Consider the following 16,313-nt stretch of genomic DNA (forward strand, 5'->3'; position numbering starts at 1 on the left):
GCACCTTGTGGCTGCGATCCTGGAAGGCAGACGCAGATTCCAAGATGGGTCTGGAAGCGTTGCCGTTTACCGGAGAAGTTCTCTTCGGTCCGGATCTGGATAAGATTGTGGCCACGCTGGCGGCAGCCAAATCGGCTTGTCTCCCGTCGGCCACTGCTCCTTCTGGTTCTGGACCATCGTCCTTTCGGTCATCTAGGGCCCAGGGCAGGCCTAAACCACAGTCGTTTCCTCTTCAGGCTGGCCCTAAGAAATCGGTCAAGCCCCGGAAGCAGGCATGGAGTACCAGACGTCCGGCCCCCAAGCCAGATGACAAGCCTGCGGCCTGACGGTCCGGGCCTCCCTTTGGGGGATCCCAGGGTGGGTGGCCGCCTGCTGCAGTTCGCCCAGTGTTGGTCGGTCACTACGACAGACACTTGGGTTCTGGAGGTGGTCTCCCACGGGTACGCCCTCTCCTTCCGGCACAGACCCCCGGCTTGATTCTTCACCACGGGTCTACCATCAGACCGGAACAAGGCTACGGAGCTGCGGAAGGTATTGCACACTATGCTCCAGGCTGGAGTTATAGTGCCTGTTCCATTCTCCCAGAGGGGCCAGGGTTTCTATTCAAATCTTTTTTTGGTACAGAAACCCAATGGGTCGTATCGTCCGATTCTCAACCTCAAAGCACTCAACAAGTCTTTGCGGGTACCGAAGTTTCGGATGGAGACCCTACGGTCCATCATTCTGGCGCTGGAACCTGGGGACTACATGGTGTCATTGGACATACAGGACGCTTACCTGCATGTCCCTATTCTTTTGCGCCATCAACAGTTCCTCATGTTTGCAATCCGCAGCGACCACTTCCAGTTTCGGGCGTTACCTTTTGGCCTGGTGACAGCACCACGTGTTTTCACCAAGGTGATGGCGGTCATGGCGGCTTCTCTGCGGCTGCAGGGAGTCCGCATGTTGCCATACTTGGACGACCTGTTATTGGTGGCGGGATCTCCAGAGCTCCTGTTACGCCACTTGGACCTGACCATTGCCCTGCTGCAACGGCACGGCTGGCTAATCAACTGGCAGAAGTCCACTCTAATCCCGTCTCGGAGGATTCCGCATCTTGGAGCCTTATTGGACTCGGGACAGCAAAAGATCTTCGTGACGGAGGAAAAGATCTCTGCTTTACAGTCAAGGGTGCGCAGTTGTCTGCACACCCGCCGGGTGTCTTTACACTCGGCGATGAGGTTACTGGGCTCCATGGTGTCGGTGTTCGACATGGTGGAATATGCCCAGTTTCACTCCAGACCTCTGCAGCACCTGATCCTGTCAAAGTGGAACGGGCTGCCTCAGTCTCTGAAGTCCCAGACGATTGTGTTCACCCCGGAGGTTCGCCTGTCCCTGGCTTGTTGGTTACAGACGACCCACCTCAGCGAGGGACGTCCGTTCTGGGTTCCAAGTTGGGTCCTGTTGACAACGGACGCCAGTCTTCGGGGCTGGGGAGCAGTTTCGGGTCCACATCTGTTCCAGGGCAGGTGGACGCCGACAGAAGCGGAGCTTCCAATCAATATCTTGGAACTCCGTGCGGTTTTCAATGCTCTCCAGCAGGCACATCGGTTTCTCCAGGGTCACCCGGTACAGGTCCAGTCGGACAATGCTACCACCGTGGCCTACATAAACAGGCGAGGAGGAACCCGAAGCCGGGCGGCTCTCGTAGAGGTGTCTCGGATCCTGGTTTGGGCGGAGCGCAATCTTCCGGCCATATCAGCGGTCTTCATCCCGGGAGTGCTCAATTGGGAGGCGGACTTTCTAAGTCGCCAGGACGTTCATCCGGGGGAATGGTCCCTGCACCCGGACGTTTTTCAACTACTGGTGGACAGATGGGGTCTTCCAGAGATCGACCTCATGGCGTCCCGGCACAACAACAAGTTGCCGGTGTACGGGTCTCGCACAAGAGACGAAGGGGCGTCTCTGGTGGATGCTCTGTCCGTCCGGTGGACGTTCCGGTTCGCATACCTGTTCCCTCCGGTCTCCCTTCTTCCACGGGTAATCCGGAAATTCAAACAGGAAGGAGGGACGCTCCTGTTGATAGCTCCCGCGTGGCCCAGACGGCACTGGTTCTCAGACCTTCAGGGTCTGTCCGTGGACAGTCCTCTGCGGTTGCCGCTACGACTGGACCTCCTGTCTCAGGGTCCTTGTCGTCACCCGGACCTGACTCGGCTGTCTTTGACGGCGTGGCTGTTGAGACGGCCATGCTGAGGTCCCGGGGGTTTTCCAGCTCTGTGGTGCGTACCATGTTGCGAGCTCGGAAACCGTCTTCCGCGAGGATATACCATCGCGTGTGGCATACGTTCTTCCAGTGGTGTCGACCGAGAGGTTATGCACCGCGGGAGTTTCGTCTGTCTCTGATTCTCGCCTTCCTGCAAGCGGGACTAGATCATGGGCTTCGCCTTGCTTCTTTGAAGGTACAGGTTTCGGCCCTGTCTGTCTGGTTTCACCGTAGGATTGCTACAATCCCGGATGTGCGCACCTTTATGCAAGTTGTTGTCCGCATTCAGCCGCCCTTTGTTCCACCTGTGGCGCCTTGGGATTTGGCTGTGGTCCTGAGGACTCTCCAAGGACCGCCGTTTGAACCACTGGGATCAGTGGATCTTAAATGGCTAACAGCTAAGACTGTTTTCCTTCTGGCTATTGCTTCGGCCAGACGTGTTTCTGCGTTAGGGGCTCTTTCTTGTAGACCCCCTTTCTTGGTTTTTCATGGGAACAGGGCGGTGCTCCGCACTCGGCCCGAGTTTCTTCCCAAAGTTGTTTCCCAGTTTCATGTTAACGAGGAAATCGTTGTTGCGGCCTTTAACTCACCGGGTCTTTCGGTGGGTGAGGCATCTTTGGATGTTGTACGGACCTTAAGGACTTATGTTGACCGCACTTCTTCGTTTAGGAAGTCGGACGCTTTGTTTGTCCTCTATGGCTTCCGTAAAAAGGGTTGGCCTACTTCAAAGCAAACTTTGGCAGCCTGGATCCGTATGGCTATTTCTGAAGCTTATCTTCATGAAGGCCTACCGGTTCCTCCTTCTCTGAAGGCTCATTCCACTAGGTCTGTGGGTCCTTCGTGGGCAGCTCGACGTGGTGCCTCTGCAGTCCAGATCTGCAAGGCTGCTACGTGGTCCTCTGTCCATACCTTCGTGAGGTATTACAGGTTTGACACCTTCGCCTCTCAGAATGCTTCCTTCGGGCGGCGGATTCTCCTTTCTGCACAGGAGCGTCCCCACCCTTAAAGGATACTGCTTTGGGACATACCCAAGGTATCCTGTGGATACCCTATGGACCCTGAAGTAGAAAATATGAGATATGGTAAGAACTTACCCTTGTTATCTCTATTTCTACGAAGTCCATAGGGTTCCACAGGACTCCCGCCCTGCCGCACCTGTGCTGCAGATGGGCTTTGCTCTGGTCACCGGTTTTCCGTCTCCCTCTGGTGAGAATGTGATTCTTGTATGTGTCCAGATCTTTGTTCTCTCTCTTCCTTCTCCTCCTCCGGCCTATGGCTTGGTAACTAACTGAGGTGCCTTGGCTCGGGGACTGGGTATAGGAGGGGGACCTAGTGCATCCTGGGAGGCTGAAAGCTTAACTCTTTGGTGCCTTGCGACTGACGTCACACCTATACCCCAAGGTATCCTGTGGAACCCTATGGACTTCGTAGAAATAGAGATAACAAGGATAAGTTCTTACCATATCTCATATTTTGTCTTCCTTTGTTCTGTTTATAGGGCTACAAGAGACTTTGCTTCTGGTCACAGTTACATATCTGGGCAATGTTTGTCTTTAGAGCTCTAGATAATTCCCTGCATGGGCGATGCATTTATACTAACCCTGTCCCCAATGACCAAGATGTCTAACTGGAGAGATTTGTGAACTCTATATTGTTGCTCTAAATTCATCAGCAAGAAAGAAAAATGGTGCTGCTGTACAATTGCCATCCCTTTGGCTCGCAAAGGATTGTGCCCACCAAGCAGGCGCCAGAGGTGTTTTGCTGTGGTCGGGACAGTGTGTTTGTGACTTGTGCTGGTGGTTGTAAAGTGGAAGTGTTCAACGTGTGCAAGGAGCGATGCCAACCAGTGTGCAGCTTTAACACCCTGGGGAAAGTGTTGCATATGAACTACAGTGAAATAGGTAAGTCTGGGCCATCAGCTTGGGATATTAAATCATAGAGCCACAAAACCAGAGTTTCCCAAATATGGTTCTCAGGGAACCCCAACAGTTCAGATTTTAGAGAGATCCATGTTTGAGCAATCAAATTGACTGAGGTAATAATTAACTCTTCTTTGGTTAAGTATGGATATCCTTAAAACCTGGACTGTTAGGGTGCCTTGAGGACCGATTTTGGGAACCTCTGCAGTAAACCTGAAATACTAATAGATTTATGTAAAAGTGCTATGAGTTACATTCACAAAATCAGATGGATTAGACTAATACCCCTTTTACACCGGAGCTAAAACCTGGGTTATTGCAGGGTTAACCCGGGCAGCTCCTTGGTGTAAATGGGTGAGGGTTGGCAATCCAGCCCAGGTAAATAGCAGGGTTTAACACGGGCTTAGCCCGTGAAACCCTGCTTTGTGTACAGCGCACTCCGGGTCTTGATGACCTGCTGTGCGCCGCAAGCCGGCCGATTGGTCCGGCTTCAGTGGCGCTTGGAGATTACGTCATCTCCAAGCGTCCACTTTCACGCCGGAAAAGCCGGGTCTATGCAGACCTGACTGCGGTGTGAGCGGTGCCGACTCGGTCTGATCCGTATAGGAACCCTGTTCCAACTCCTGGTCAGACCCGGAATTTTGGTGGAAAAGGGGTATAAGTTGCAGTAAGGCTGTGGTTATGTTAGAAGAGACAATGAGGAATATGCAGGCCAACTAAAGTGGATCAAATGAATATTAGATTATTGACTTTACAGATTCAGGGACTGCTTGAACTAAGAACCTTTTGTTACTGAATTACAGGAATCATCTTATTGCACTTTCACTATTTACTAGTAGTTCATTTGGCGCTAAAGGTGGGTACACACTAGAATATCGGGACGATTTGCCATATTGGAACGACAAATCGTCTAAAGCATATGCACAATTGTGCCCTCCCGCGGACGACATATGAGATCGTTTGGTTGACCATGCTGCACGGTCACAAATTATATTGTTTATGTGGCAGTGCATTTTAATAAGGGAAGGAACGAGGTGGTGTTCCATCATCCATTAAATGGTCTAGTCTGTGATGGTCTGGGGCGAAGGGAAACGTCTCGACCATCTGCACGACTGTCGGTCGTCCTAATGTGTACCCACCTTAAGGTTAAGCAGCCTGATTTTAAGGTATGAAAGATATTAGCGCAGTTGGATTATGAGTGCACATAGACAGGTTTGTAATTTTTTGATCACATGTTTATAATCCATAATGTGATATCAACTTTATGTATTCCATAAACACATCTAAAGTCCTAAGCATGTATGTAGCCTTAGGGTCAATTATAATGTTACTTTATCAAAAATAAGCTCATCTCCGTCACATTTTTACCCCTCAGGAGACTACTTGGTTACCATTGAGGAGAAAAACAATATATCCTCTCTGCGGACATATGTGAACTGTAGATGTCCATCTACCGGGAGCTCCCGAGTCAGTGTGCGGATGGTTGGCCTCCATTTAGACTCTCTACATACTGTGGTCTCAAAAGACCAAATGGAAATCATAGAAATGCCACTCTCTGAAAACCCCCTCTGCCTCTCTTGCTGTCCTGTGCTAGGAGACCTCCTGGTTGGCTGCAAGAACAAGCTAATGGTCTTCCGCTTGAAGTACATTTCCATCGGAGATGCATCTGTGCTAGATTTTGACAGATCCCTGGTTATACACATCACTGGAATTGTACCTACACAGGTATCTTTCTGTGCCGGTTATATTGGTATCTCGAGTGATCTGGAAGTCTTGGTGGTTAGGGTGGCCTCTGAGCCCCTGAAAGGATCCCTTACTAGACCAAAAAATCTGACAGATTTACAAACATTCCCAGAAAAAGGTAACAAATTTATATATATATATATAGTGCGTATGCTTTTGCAACAACCATCAACTTTGCACAATATACCTTTTAAAATACTATTCTACAGGTTGATATAGAATACACCTCTATTTTGAAACAAGTATTGTAGTTCGTGTGCTGAGATGATCTGTTATTTTTGGTACTGCTCACCCTGACCTCAAAATAGTAGTAAATTATGACACTGCTTTTTTTTCTTATAGTAAAAGCCTCTGATTGCTCATAAAAATGAGAGGGGCTACTATAGGTACAGACTGACTGCATCCTAGGAGCTGCTACTTTTGTCTGTTGCTTTATAATGTCATACAGTGTCCAGTGATATTTTAAGCTATTTTATATTTTCTTTACAAATTTGCCAAATGCTAATTTCTCCTGTACTCATCTTAATGATATGCACTGTTGTGTATATATAAACTTAAAGGGGGTCAGTTACAAATGCTGTTATTGTGTCTGTGTAAAGTTATGTATGGAAGGTGCGTGCCTAAACGCTAAAAGCACATGTGTTGAAGAAAACATGGCTGTTCTACTTTATTATTTGTGCACATGATTGGTTTACTTCCACATATGGTGCTTGGCTTCTGAGCTCCGTTCATATACTAGTGAACACCATGCTAATGTAATACAGATCATTCCGGAGTCATCATAGACAGATTAAGATGCCATGGGCCCTATGCAAGATACTGATTTTGGCCCCCTTTCTCCCCTCCTTTAAAAAAAAAATATATATATTGTGCAAACCTTGGCCCTAGACAGCAGTATAGGTTGCTAAGGAATGATTCAGCTTTGGTGCATACCCAAGCATTGTTTCCAGGACATATATATACACACACACACACAGTATGGTCCTTCATGCGTTTTGTACAGTCTTTACAAAGCTGATTTCGGTTCTAAGGCCCGGATTCAGAGCCGGACGCTCGCTCTGAATCAGGGCCCACCTCCATTAATATGGAGCGTCCTCCTGGACGCTCGTATAGCTGTGGATCACCACCCACAGCATATACGAGCGTGCAGGATGATAGTCGCCATGGTCTTGACCATCGAAACTGCGAGCAGAAGCCTGCGGTTGAGTTTTTCAACCGCAAGGCCAGGAGCGATTTTGGCTCTATCAGAGCCAAAATCACTCCCACTGACATCACTAGTGATGTCAGTGGGGCCGGCTTCGGACGGTAAGGGAACGCCTCCGTCTGGCAGGCATGCCCCCGGCACACCCACCAAAGGGGGCGTGCTGTCAGTCAACATCGACAGCACGCCCCCTTTGATGAGACACTACGAGCGAAGGAAAGTCCTTCGCTCGTCGCGTCTCATGCACACGACGGAGCTCCCTCCGTCGTGCGCATGCGCAGTGCAGACCATCCACCCACTTGCGAGCGGACAGCCGCTCGCGAGTGGGTCTGAATGAGGGCCTAAGATCAATGATCTCTTATACAAAATCATACTATGTGTGTAGGGAGCCTACCTCAAATACTCCATTTTTGAAGATGATGTACTGTAATAGTTTTTTAAAATTATAATTTTATTAAAAATGTAGCTATTGATGATTTCAATTGTATAACACCCTCTTTCTTAAACTTTTTAGGTAGCAAAGATACTCTTTCATTGGCATCATCTCATCCATTAGAGTGCGAGGATTTTGTCATGTGTGATAGGCCTGTGGAACTTATTGGCGAAGAGTGTAAACCCTGCAACATTGTAGTGATCCCAGAGTCAACAGGGTTATCCACCGATTTGCAAAATCCGTTCTATGTGAATTACATACTGTACAGGTAAATACCATATACAGTGAAAGAGAAATACTGTACACGGGGGCTTGAGTTTATGGTTATTCATTAAAAAAGAAAACCTACTGTACTATGCCCAGTCAGACACTTGTTTTTTTAATCATACGTACACTGGTTCCATGAGAGGTAATTGTTTTGTTACTGTACATTTACATTCTGTTAAATAAATCCTAATCAGTTCTCAACACTGCTGTTCTAAAGTAATGATGGGTAACTGGTAGCTCTAAGGGCCACAGCTCCCAGTTCATCTCTCCTTTTATTGTCTTTTTTTTTTTTTTCTGTCTGGGTGACACTTCTTGACCATGGGCTATAGTAAGGGTTAAGAAGCTAACATTTAATAGGTTAACTTTTTCAAACATATAAGCTCCTCCCCGCTAAACCTTTTCTCAGTTTAAAATTAGGTGCTAAAGGAGTAGGTCAGCTAATTATTTTTTCTTTTGCTACTTTTTACTTTTATCTGCACCCAGAATTGTTTTAACCTTTCTCCCACTCCCTGCTCTCTCTTTACCTACATATTACAGCAGCCCGATGCAGGACTGTAGGAAGGAGTTGGGTGCTGGCCGTCCACGTGCTTGGTGGCCTGAAGAAAGGTGGGTGTAGGGGGCAGTCATGCAGTTGTGACATAGATTGGGGAGACAGTGAGCAGGGGGCATGGAGCAGTGGGTTAGGATGAGAGCTGGTTGGCTTTGATGAAGAAGTGTGTCTTGAGAGCCTGTTTGAAGTTTTGTAAAGAGGTGGAGAGTCTGATAGGGTGCGGGAGAAAGTTCCAGATGTAGGGAGCCGCACAGGCAAAATCTTTTTGGAGTCGGGGGAAGTATTCAGTTGGCAGGAGAGATGGCGTTAATTTGTGGAGCAAAGATAAGATCAGAAGATTGGATGAGGGATTTGTAAGTGAGTGTGATAAGTTTGAATTGGGTTCTGAAGGGAAAGAGGAGGCAGTGTAGGGCTTGTAGGAGAGGTGAGGCAGATGTAGTACATTTGGAGAAGTCGATGAGCCCAGCAGCAGTATTGAAGACATGGAGGGAGGTGGGAGTCAGGAAGACTGGACTACAGTGACCTCCTCTTATCTAATCTAGAGATGACCAGTGAGTGGCTGAAGGTCTTAGTTGCCTTCAGGGTGAGAGAGGGTCTAATGCAGATATTTCAGAGTTGGAAACGGTAGGCCTGAATGTATGGCTTGAAGAAGAGGTAGGCGTCAAAGATAATTCCAAGACAGCGCACTTGGGGGATAGAAGAGATTGTTGTGCTGTCAGTAGATAATTACATTGTGGGGTTATTCAGGAGGGTGGGAAGATGATCCCCTCAATCTTAGACATGTTAAGTTTAAGAAAGTTCTGGGACATCCAGGAAGAAATAGCAGAGAGGCAGTTAGAGATATGAGAGAGGAGGAGAGGTAGATCTGAGTGTCATCAGCATAGATATTGGTGGCCAAAAAAAGCTGATGGACTCGTCTAAAGAATATGTAAAGAGGGACATATTGAGAGGTCCAAGAACTGAACCTCAAGGCACACCTATAGTTAGTGGAAATGGGGCAGTGGAGTCATGAGAGGAGACTGAGAAAGAATGGTCAGAGAGGTAGGAGGACAGCTATTTAAGCGCTCGCTCTTTGTGGTCTGTTGACGCCTCTATGTCTGAGCGAGTGAACGAAACATGCGCTCGCTATTTTGTAAAGACTCCCCCTGGCCGCTCGCATCATATGTCATCTCCACTATTTATTAGATTGATCGAGTACATCGAAAGGCGTCTGAACTGCCCGCAGTGCTTGTGGTTGGATTTTCCTACCGCAATCATGCAAACAGTTCAGGCTAAGAAACAACCAAGTGACATGGTCGATGACGCTGCTTTGTTAATTATGCACACCCTTGGCACGCCTGCGTTCGGATCTCCACTCCCCGTTTTCAAGCACCTTCCCCTGTTACCACCCACAAACGCCTCATCCTGTCACTCAAATTAGCAGGCACTCGCTATTTTGCGAACACACGTTTTCCGACCGCACTGACTGGTTGGCGCATGCACATTACGACCCATACGCATGCGCAGATGTGCGAACATCGCTCGGAGCGAACGAGCGGCCGCTTACGAGCGGCTCTGAATCAGGCCCCTTGTTCCTTCGGGAAGTAGAAAATCAGGAGACTGAAAATCTGTTATTTTCTTCATCTTCACAATAATTTGATTAGGTGCCTGAACAATCGCTAAATACTCAAAAGAAGACTTATGTCCCATGCAAATTTCCTCCATTGTATCCAATACCTAACAGTAAAATAGCCTATGTATTAGTATAGCTTGGGTAGCTAAGGAAAAGGAAAAGTGGACTGACCTAAAAGGTATCCAGTCGGACAGATTGAATTCTTATCTTTTATCCTTTGCAGAACAGATTAAATTAGGAGCACATTATTTGTGTTAATGCACCTTTCGATGAGTCTTTATTATAGTCTAATGTTTCTGGGCTAGCGGTTGTGGCAAAACACATTCTTCGTTAAAGTGATGTAACGTGGATACCAAGACCTTTTTGGAGGGCTTACCTTTTGAAGGAAAGCTTTTGTTTGGCTTAGAACTAAATAAGAGAATCTCAGAGGACACTGGAGGTAAACGTTAATTTTACCTATAGATAATTTCTTTAGATCTAAGATTATTCCCTTTCATCCACCCTTTAGACAGGGGCAGTTATATACACCCTTTCGAGCTAAGGGACAGACACTGTTGTTCCAATGTTTTGCACATAGAGGAAGACAACCTAGAACGAGCAGGAAGGAGCCAGGGAACATGAAGTGCCAGGATAAGATGTCCTAATGAGAAGTGCATACACCTAGAAGTGTCTATGGTGAATGCCCATCTTCTGTCATTCAGGGACCAATGGAGAAGATCTTCTTCAGACACATGGGTGGCAGTTATAATGGAAAGAGGTTACATTCTCAGTCTTTCAGGTCCTCCACCAAAAGGTACCAAGCAACAGACAAATGTGTTCAGGCCTTAGATCAAGCAATTCCGGACTCTGTAGTGGTTGTCCCAGTACCAGAACATCAAACAGCAGTAAAAAAGCAAAGGGATTTTATTCCAATCTGTTTTTAGTCCTAAAACAAGATGGGAGTCACAGATTCCTCTAACGTTTTAAGGAATTAAATACAACTCTGTAAGTTGACGAATTCAGGATGGAATCTGTAAGAACAGTCATGAACATAATGGAGGCAAACAAATTGATGCCCTCTTTGGAAGTCCATTAATGTCCTTTTAAGACTTGCGGATGAGGGAAGACTTCCAATTCATGATTCTTCCTTTTCGTTTAGCTACAGCTACTTTTTTTTTTTATACAAAAGTCATGGCAATCTTTGCAGGCCTTCTAAGATCTATGAGAAAAAAAAATTGATCCTCAAATAGATTTGTTTTGAGCAGTGGCAGCCTTGGGATCTAGATTTGGTTCTGTCAGTGCTTCAGATGCCAACCTTTGCAGGAGGTGGACTCGAAGTGGGGAACTTGGAAAGTTATTTTTCTCTTTTATCTACAGTGTATCCAGAAAGTATTAATAGTGCTTCACTTTTTCTACATTTTGTTATGTTACAGCCTTATTCCAAAATGGAATAAATTCATTTTTGTCCTCAAAATTCTATACACAATACCGCATAATGACAACGTGTAAAGTTTTTTTTGAGATTTTTGCAAATTTTATTAAAAAAATACCAAGAAATCACATGTACATAAGTATTCACAGCCTTTGCCATGAATCTCAAAATTGAGCTCAGGTGCATCCTGTTTCCACTGATCATCCTTGAGATGCTCCCACAGCTTAATTGGAGTCTACCTGTTGTAAATTCAGTAGTTTGGACATGATTTTGAAAGGCATACACCTGTCTATATAAGGTCCCACACTTGACAGTGCATGTCAAAGCACAAACCAAAAATAAAGTCCAAGGAATTGTCTGTAGACCTCCGAAACAGGATTGTCTCGAGGCAAAAATCTGGGGAAGGGTACAGAAAAATATCTGCTGCTTTAAAGGTCCCAATGAGCACAATGGCCTCTATCATCCATAAATGGAAGAAGTTCGGAACCACCAGGACTCTTCCTAGAGTTGGCCGGCGGTCTAAACTGAGCGATCGTGGGAGAAGGGCCCTAGTTAGGGAGGTGACCAAGAAGCCGATGTCAGAGCTACAACATTCCTTTGTGGAGAGAGGAGAACCTTCCAGAAGGACAACCATCTCTGCAGCAATCCATCAATGAGGCCTGTATGGTAGAGTGGCCAGATGGAAGCCACTCCTTAGTAAAAAGCACATGGCAGCCCGCCTGGAGTTGCCAAAATGCACCTTAAGGACTCTCAGACCTTTTAGAAACAAAATTCTCTGGTCTGATGAGACTTAAAGATTGAACTGTTTGGCGTCAGTGCCAGGCGTTATGTTTGGAGGAAACCAGGCACTGCTCATCAACAGGCCAAAACCATCCCTACAGTCAATCACGGTGGTGGCAGCATCATGCTGTGGGGATGTTTTTCAGTGGCAGGAACTGGGAGACTCATCAGGATAGAGGGAAAAATGAATGCAACAATGTACAGAGACATCCTGGATGAAAACTTGCTCCAGAGTGTTCTTGACCTCAGACTGGGGCGACGGTTCATCTTTCAGCAGGACAACGACTTTAAGCACACAGCCAAGATATCCCTCCATATGATAATACTTTAATCTTTAAAAAACCGAAAGTATAAAATACTGATTGTGGTTAAATACCGATGTTTGATATGCCGACTGTATAAAATACCGACAAACTTATAATGCCGACTATGTACAATACCGACAAAACAAAATTCGGGATAACCAGCCTGGAGACCCAATCACCGGGGCTCCAGGTCCAAAGCATTAGCACCCCAAGTCGGTCAGCGCAAGCCGGTGATCTCGGGGGAGTTGGGTCTACAGCCTGTGCACTACACCCCGGTCGGTTGGGTCTGGTGCTGGTCTTAAATATAGGGGGAACCCCACGTCTTTTTTTTTTTTTTTCGTTCCCCACTATATTTAAAACCAGGACTGGTCCCTGCAGCCTGGTGTTGGTTTCTAAATTACGGTGGAACCCTACGCATTTTGTTCCCCGTAGTTTTAGAAACCAGGACAGGCTGGCAAGTCTGGGGCTGGTTAAGCTTTGGGGGGGCTATGTAATTTTTTTTAAACTTTTAGCCCGCTTTTTTACAGGTACAACACAAGCAGCTTACACAAAGTATTGGGCGCGTGCCCGCTTTATCCCCGTATTCAATTCGAAATCAATGAAAACGGGAGCCGGCGAAAAGGTAAGTATTGCCAGAAAACTGGTATTTTCAGAAAATATTCCAGGAACCCCCCTAAAGATGTCTAGACAAGGGGGATCACTATGGGTTCTCCCATTTTTATCTCCTTAAGGCAGTCTGGGTTTCTAATAGCCGCGGCCGGTGCATATTTGCGGCTATGAAGAAGTGATGAAGAATAGTACTTAGATTTTTTTTTTTTTTAAATACCTACTCCTATCAAATTTGGAGTACATGAAAATGGGGGTAAGCATATTTTTAAGTCCCTCAAATTATATTTTAAAATTCTGCTAAAATGATAGTCGGCATTAGAAGTTTGTCAGTATTACATGCAGCTGGATAATTAAATAGCTTATTATCCCGAATTTTGTTTTGTCGGTATTGTACATAGTCGGCATTATAAGTTTGTCAGTATTGTATACAGTCGGCATATCAAACATCGGTATTTAAACACAATCTGTATTTTCATTTGTCGGTGTTTGGTCTTTGTCTATATTGTTATCGTCGGGATACCATAACTTTCGTTTTTGTTGTCAGTATTGCATTGTGATCGGGATATCATCTGTCATCTTTACAATGTCGGTATTGTGTCCAGCGGTATTAAAACTAGTGGCATGCTAACCGTATACCTTTTATGTACATGTGATTTCTTAGAGGTTTTTTTTTTTTTTTTATTCATTAAATTTGCAAAAATCTCAAAAAAAACTTTTTACACGTTGTCATTATGGGGTATTGTGTGTCGAATTTTGAGGACAACAATGAATTTATTCCATTTTGGAATAAGGCTATGACATAACATAATATGGAAAAAGTGAAGCGCTGTGAATACTTTTCGGATGCGCTGTATATAATCAGTTAGAAGAGTTTCAGAATTAATTGCTTTTATCTTGGAGACTTCCCTTTCTGATGATTCACGAAGATAGGGCAGTATTATGTACACTACCCTCTTCTAACCCTAAAGTATTGTCTGCAATTCATTGTAATCAAGAAATTGTGATACCGACTTTTGCTAAACCAAGTAAAATAATGGATCAGGGTCAGTTGTGTCTATTAGACGTGGTGAGAGTGTTAAGAATTTATTTGGAGAGGACAACCGGCATAAGGGTCCAAACAGATGAATTAGGGCCATAATTCAGCACATAGCAGGGAACTGAGGCCCTGATTCAGAGCCGGACGCTCTGACAGAGCGCCCGCTCTGAATCAGGGCCATCCTTCTTAATTTTTAGAGCGGCCTCCTGGCCGCTCGTATAGCTGTGGGTGACCACCCACAGCTATAACGAGCGGCCAGGAAGATGGTCGCGATGGTCAAGACCATCAGACTTGCGACGAGACCCTTGTGGTAGGGTCTCATTGCCGCAAGCCCTGGAGTGCTTTCGGCGCACTCCCACTGACATCACTTGTGATGTCAGTGGGGCCGGCCCCAGACAGTAGGCGTTCCCATGGGAATGCCTCCATCTGGGCAGCCACGCCCCCGGCACGCCCACCAAAGGGCGTGCCGGGCTGATGGTTTGGAGGGGAGGAGTTTATACACTAGAAAAGTAAACCTATTAAATGCTAGCTCCTCAACCCTCACTATACCCCATGGTCCAGAAGTGTCCCCCAGATGGATTCTGACAAAGAGATTTAACAGCAAGTACCAAAAATCTTATTTTTTTATTAACTGTATGTTTTAAATTATTTCTAAATGTAAGGGTAATGGGCATCCCTTTAGAAGATTAGAAACCCATATGGCCCCTGTTTGTTACTCCTTTAAAGTGTTGCATTTTATACTGCGGTGCTACTGTGCAATTGGTAATCCATTTTATGGTATAGACTAGTTGTTTAAATCGAATATTGTCAACTATAAGACAAGTTGGTTTGCAACATTCCTTTATGTTTTTCTATAAAGACTGTTCTTTAAAGAAGTGCTTTTTTTTTTTCCCTCCATGGGGGTGCACAGGGTTCACACTAGGTATAGGTGGTGAGCTGCAGTCTAGGCACCAAACGGTTAACTACTTTTTCCCAGCAGCACAAGCTCCCTCTTCCCTATACCCTGCCTCCAGCACTAGAGGACCAGTCTTACGTTTGGTGTCCAAGGAGTCGGCACGTTTTTTTGGGGTTGCTATTAAGCAGACTGATTTTACTGTCTTTTATTTCTTTTAATTTGTTTTCATAGCAGGCAGTGTGAGTCAGTGTCTCAGGCGCCCTCACTGTTGCACCAACAATCCCTAGTGCCAGCGGGCAGAGCACTGGCGACTGGGTCAGTGAATCCGTCTTGGCCCCAGCACACTGGGGCGGGAGCCGCAGCCGGACTTATTGGGGACAGGTAAGGCGGCTCCCTGCTTGTAGGGAAGGGAGCTGCCTACTTAGCAGCTGTTACTGCCGGTGAGGGAGGCCACCAGTGATAATAGCAGTGCGGGCCAGGTCATCTCCGCACCCCCACTACACGACCAGGGAAGATACTGGCAATGGGGCACTAAGAATTAGTGGTGGCCATGTCCCTGGGGAAAATAGCCTCCCTATTGGCTCCTCCCCTCATGCAGGATACCAGCCGTTGTGGAATCTCCTCTCTTTCCTCCCTCCCTACAATGCTCTGTTGCATTTTAACCCAGTGTCTGCCTCAGCTACACAGAGACGCCAGGGCTCCTGCCTCCCTGTATACCTCATTCCAGCCGGTAAGGTTGTAATTAAGCTCCTTCCTCCCTCTCGGGGCTTGGTTGTTGAGCAACAATTGCCCATTCTCTTACACACTGAATGTTTTCTGTGTGCATGTTTTCAAAAGTGTGTAGGAGTACTTTGTTTTCTATATAGGGATCATCTATACTGACTTTATTGCTTTTTTTTTTTTTTTCCTGTGTATTTTCTGTTGAAAATTAAGTGATTGGAATAGCACGTCTGTATGCTGTGAACACTTATTTGTTTATATTGTGTCCACTCTACCGTAGTACTGACCCCATAGCACCGCCTATTAGTTTATCTGTGGTGCGATATTGTTCAGTGCTCTGGGTCATCCCATGGTAACGCATGTTATAAAGTGACATAGCAAACAATTGTCAGGAACTGTCCTTATCCTCGGGATCGTGCTGCTCTGTCTTGGTGGGGGAGAAGGCGAAGCGCTATGGAACGTCATCAGCTCTATTCGGGCCTCCCGGGTTATTATCCCTGTTCCCTCGTCTCAGAGAGTTGGCGGGTTTTATTCCAGTGTAAGGAGAAAGAGGGGCTACTCTCCTTTGTGGATTACTAATCCAACACCTA

The 16,313-nt window shown here is 46.3% G+C and overlaps 1 protein-coding gene across 8 annotated transcripts in view; it reads left to right on the forward strand.

Annotated features, from left to right (window-relative positions):
- Nucleotides 1-16,313, forward strand: part of HPS3 (HPS3 biogenesis of lysosomal organelles complex 2 subunit 1) — an 85,674-nt gene that overhangs the window by 4,469 nt on the left and 64,892 nt on the right. For 6 of the 8 annotated variants that reach the window (XM_088472055.1, XM_088472051.1, XM_088472056.1 and 3 more), the window contains exons 2-4: nt 3,741-4,143; nt 5,537-6,022; nt 7,620-7,806. In XM_088472055.1, the coding sequence (XP_088328181.1) occupies nt 3,927-4,143; nt 5,537-6,022; nt 7,620-7,806 (890 nt within the window). In that variant the 5' untranslated portion in view covers nt 3,741-3,926. The remainder of the gene's footprint in view (nt 1-3,740; nt 4,144-5,536; nt 6,023-7,619; nt 7,807-16,313) is intronic. The other 2 variants (XM_088472059.1, XM_088472058.1) reach the window with 1 other exon arrangement.

Source organism: Taudactylus pleione, unplaced genomic scaffold (assembly GCF_031769625.1).
Source record: "Taudactylus pleione unplaced genomic scaffold, aTauple2 ptg000120l, whole genome shotgun sequence".
NCBI lineage: Eukaryota > Metazoa > Chordata > Amphibia > Anura > Myobatrachidae > Taudactylus > Taudactylus pleione.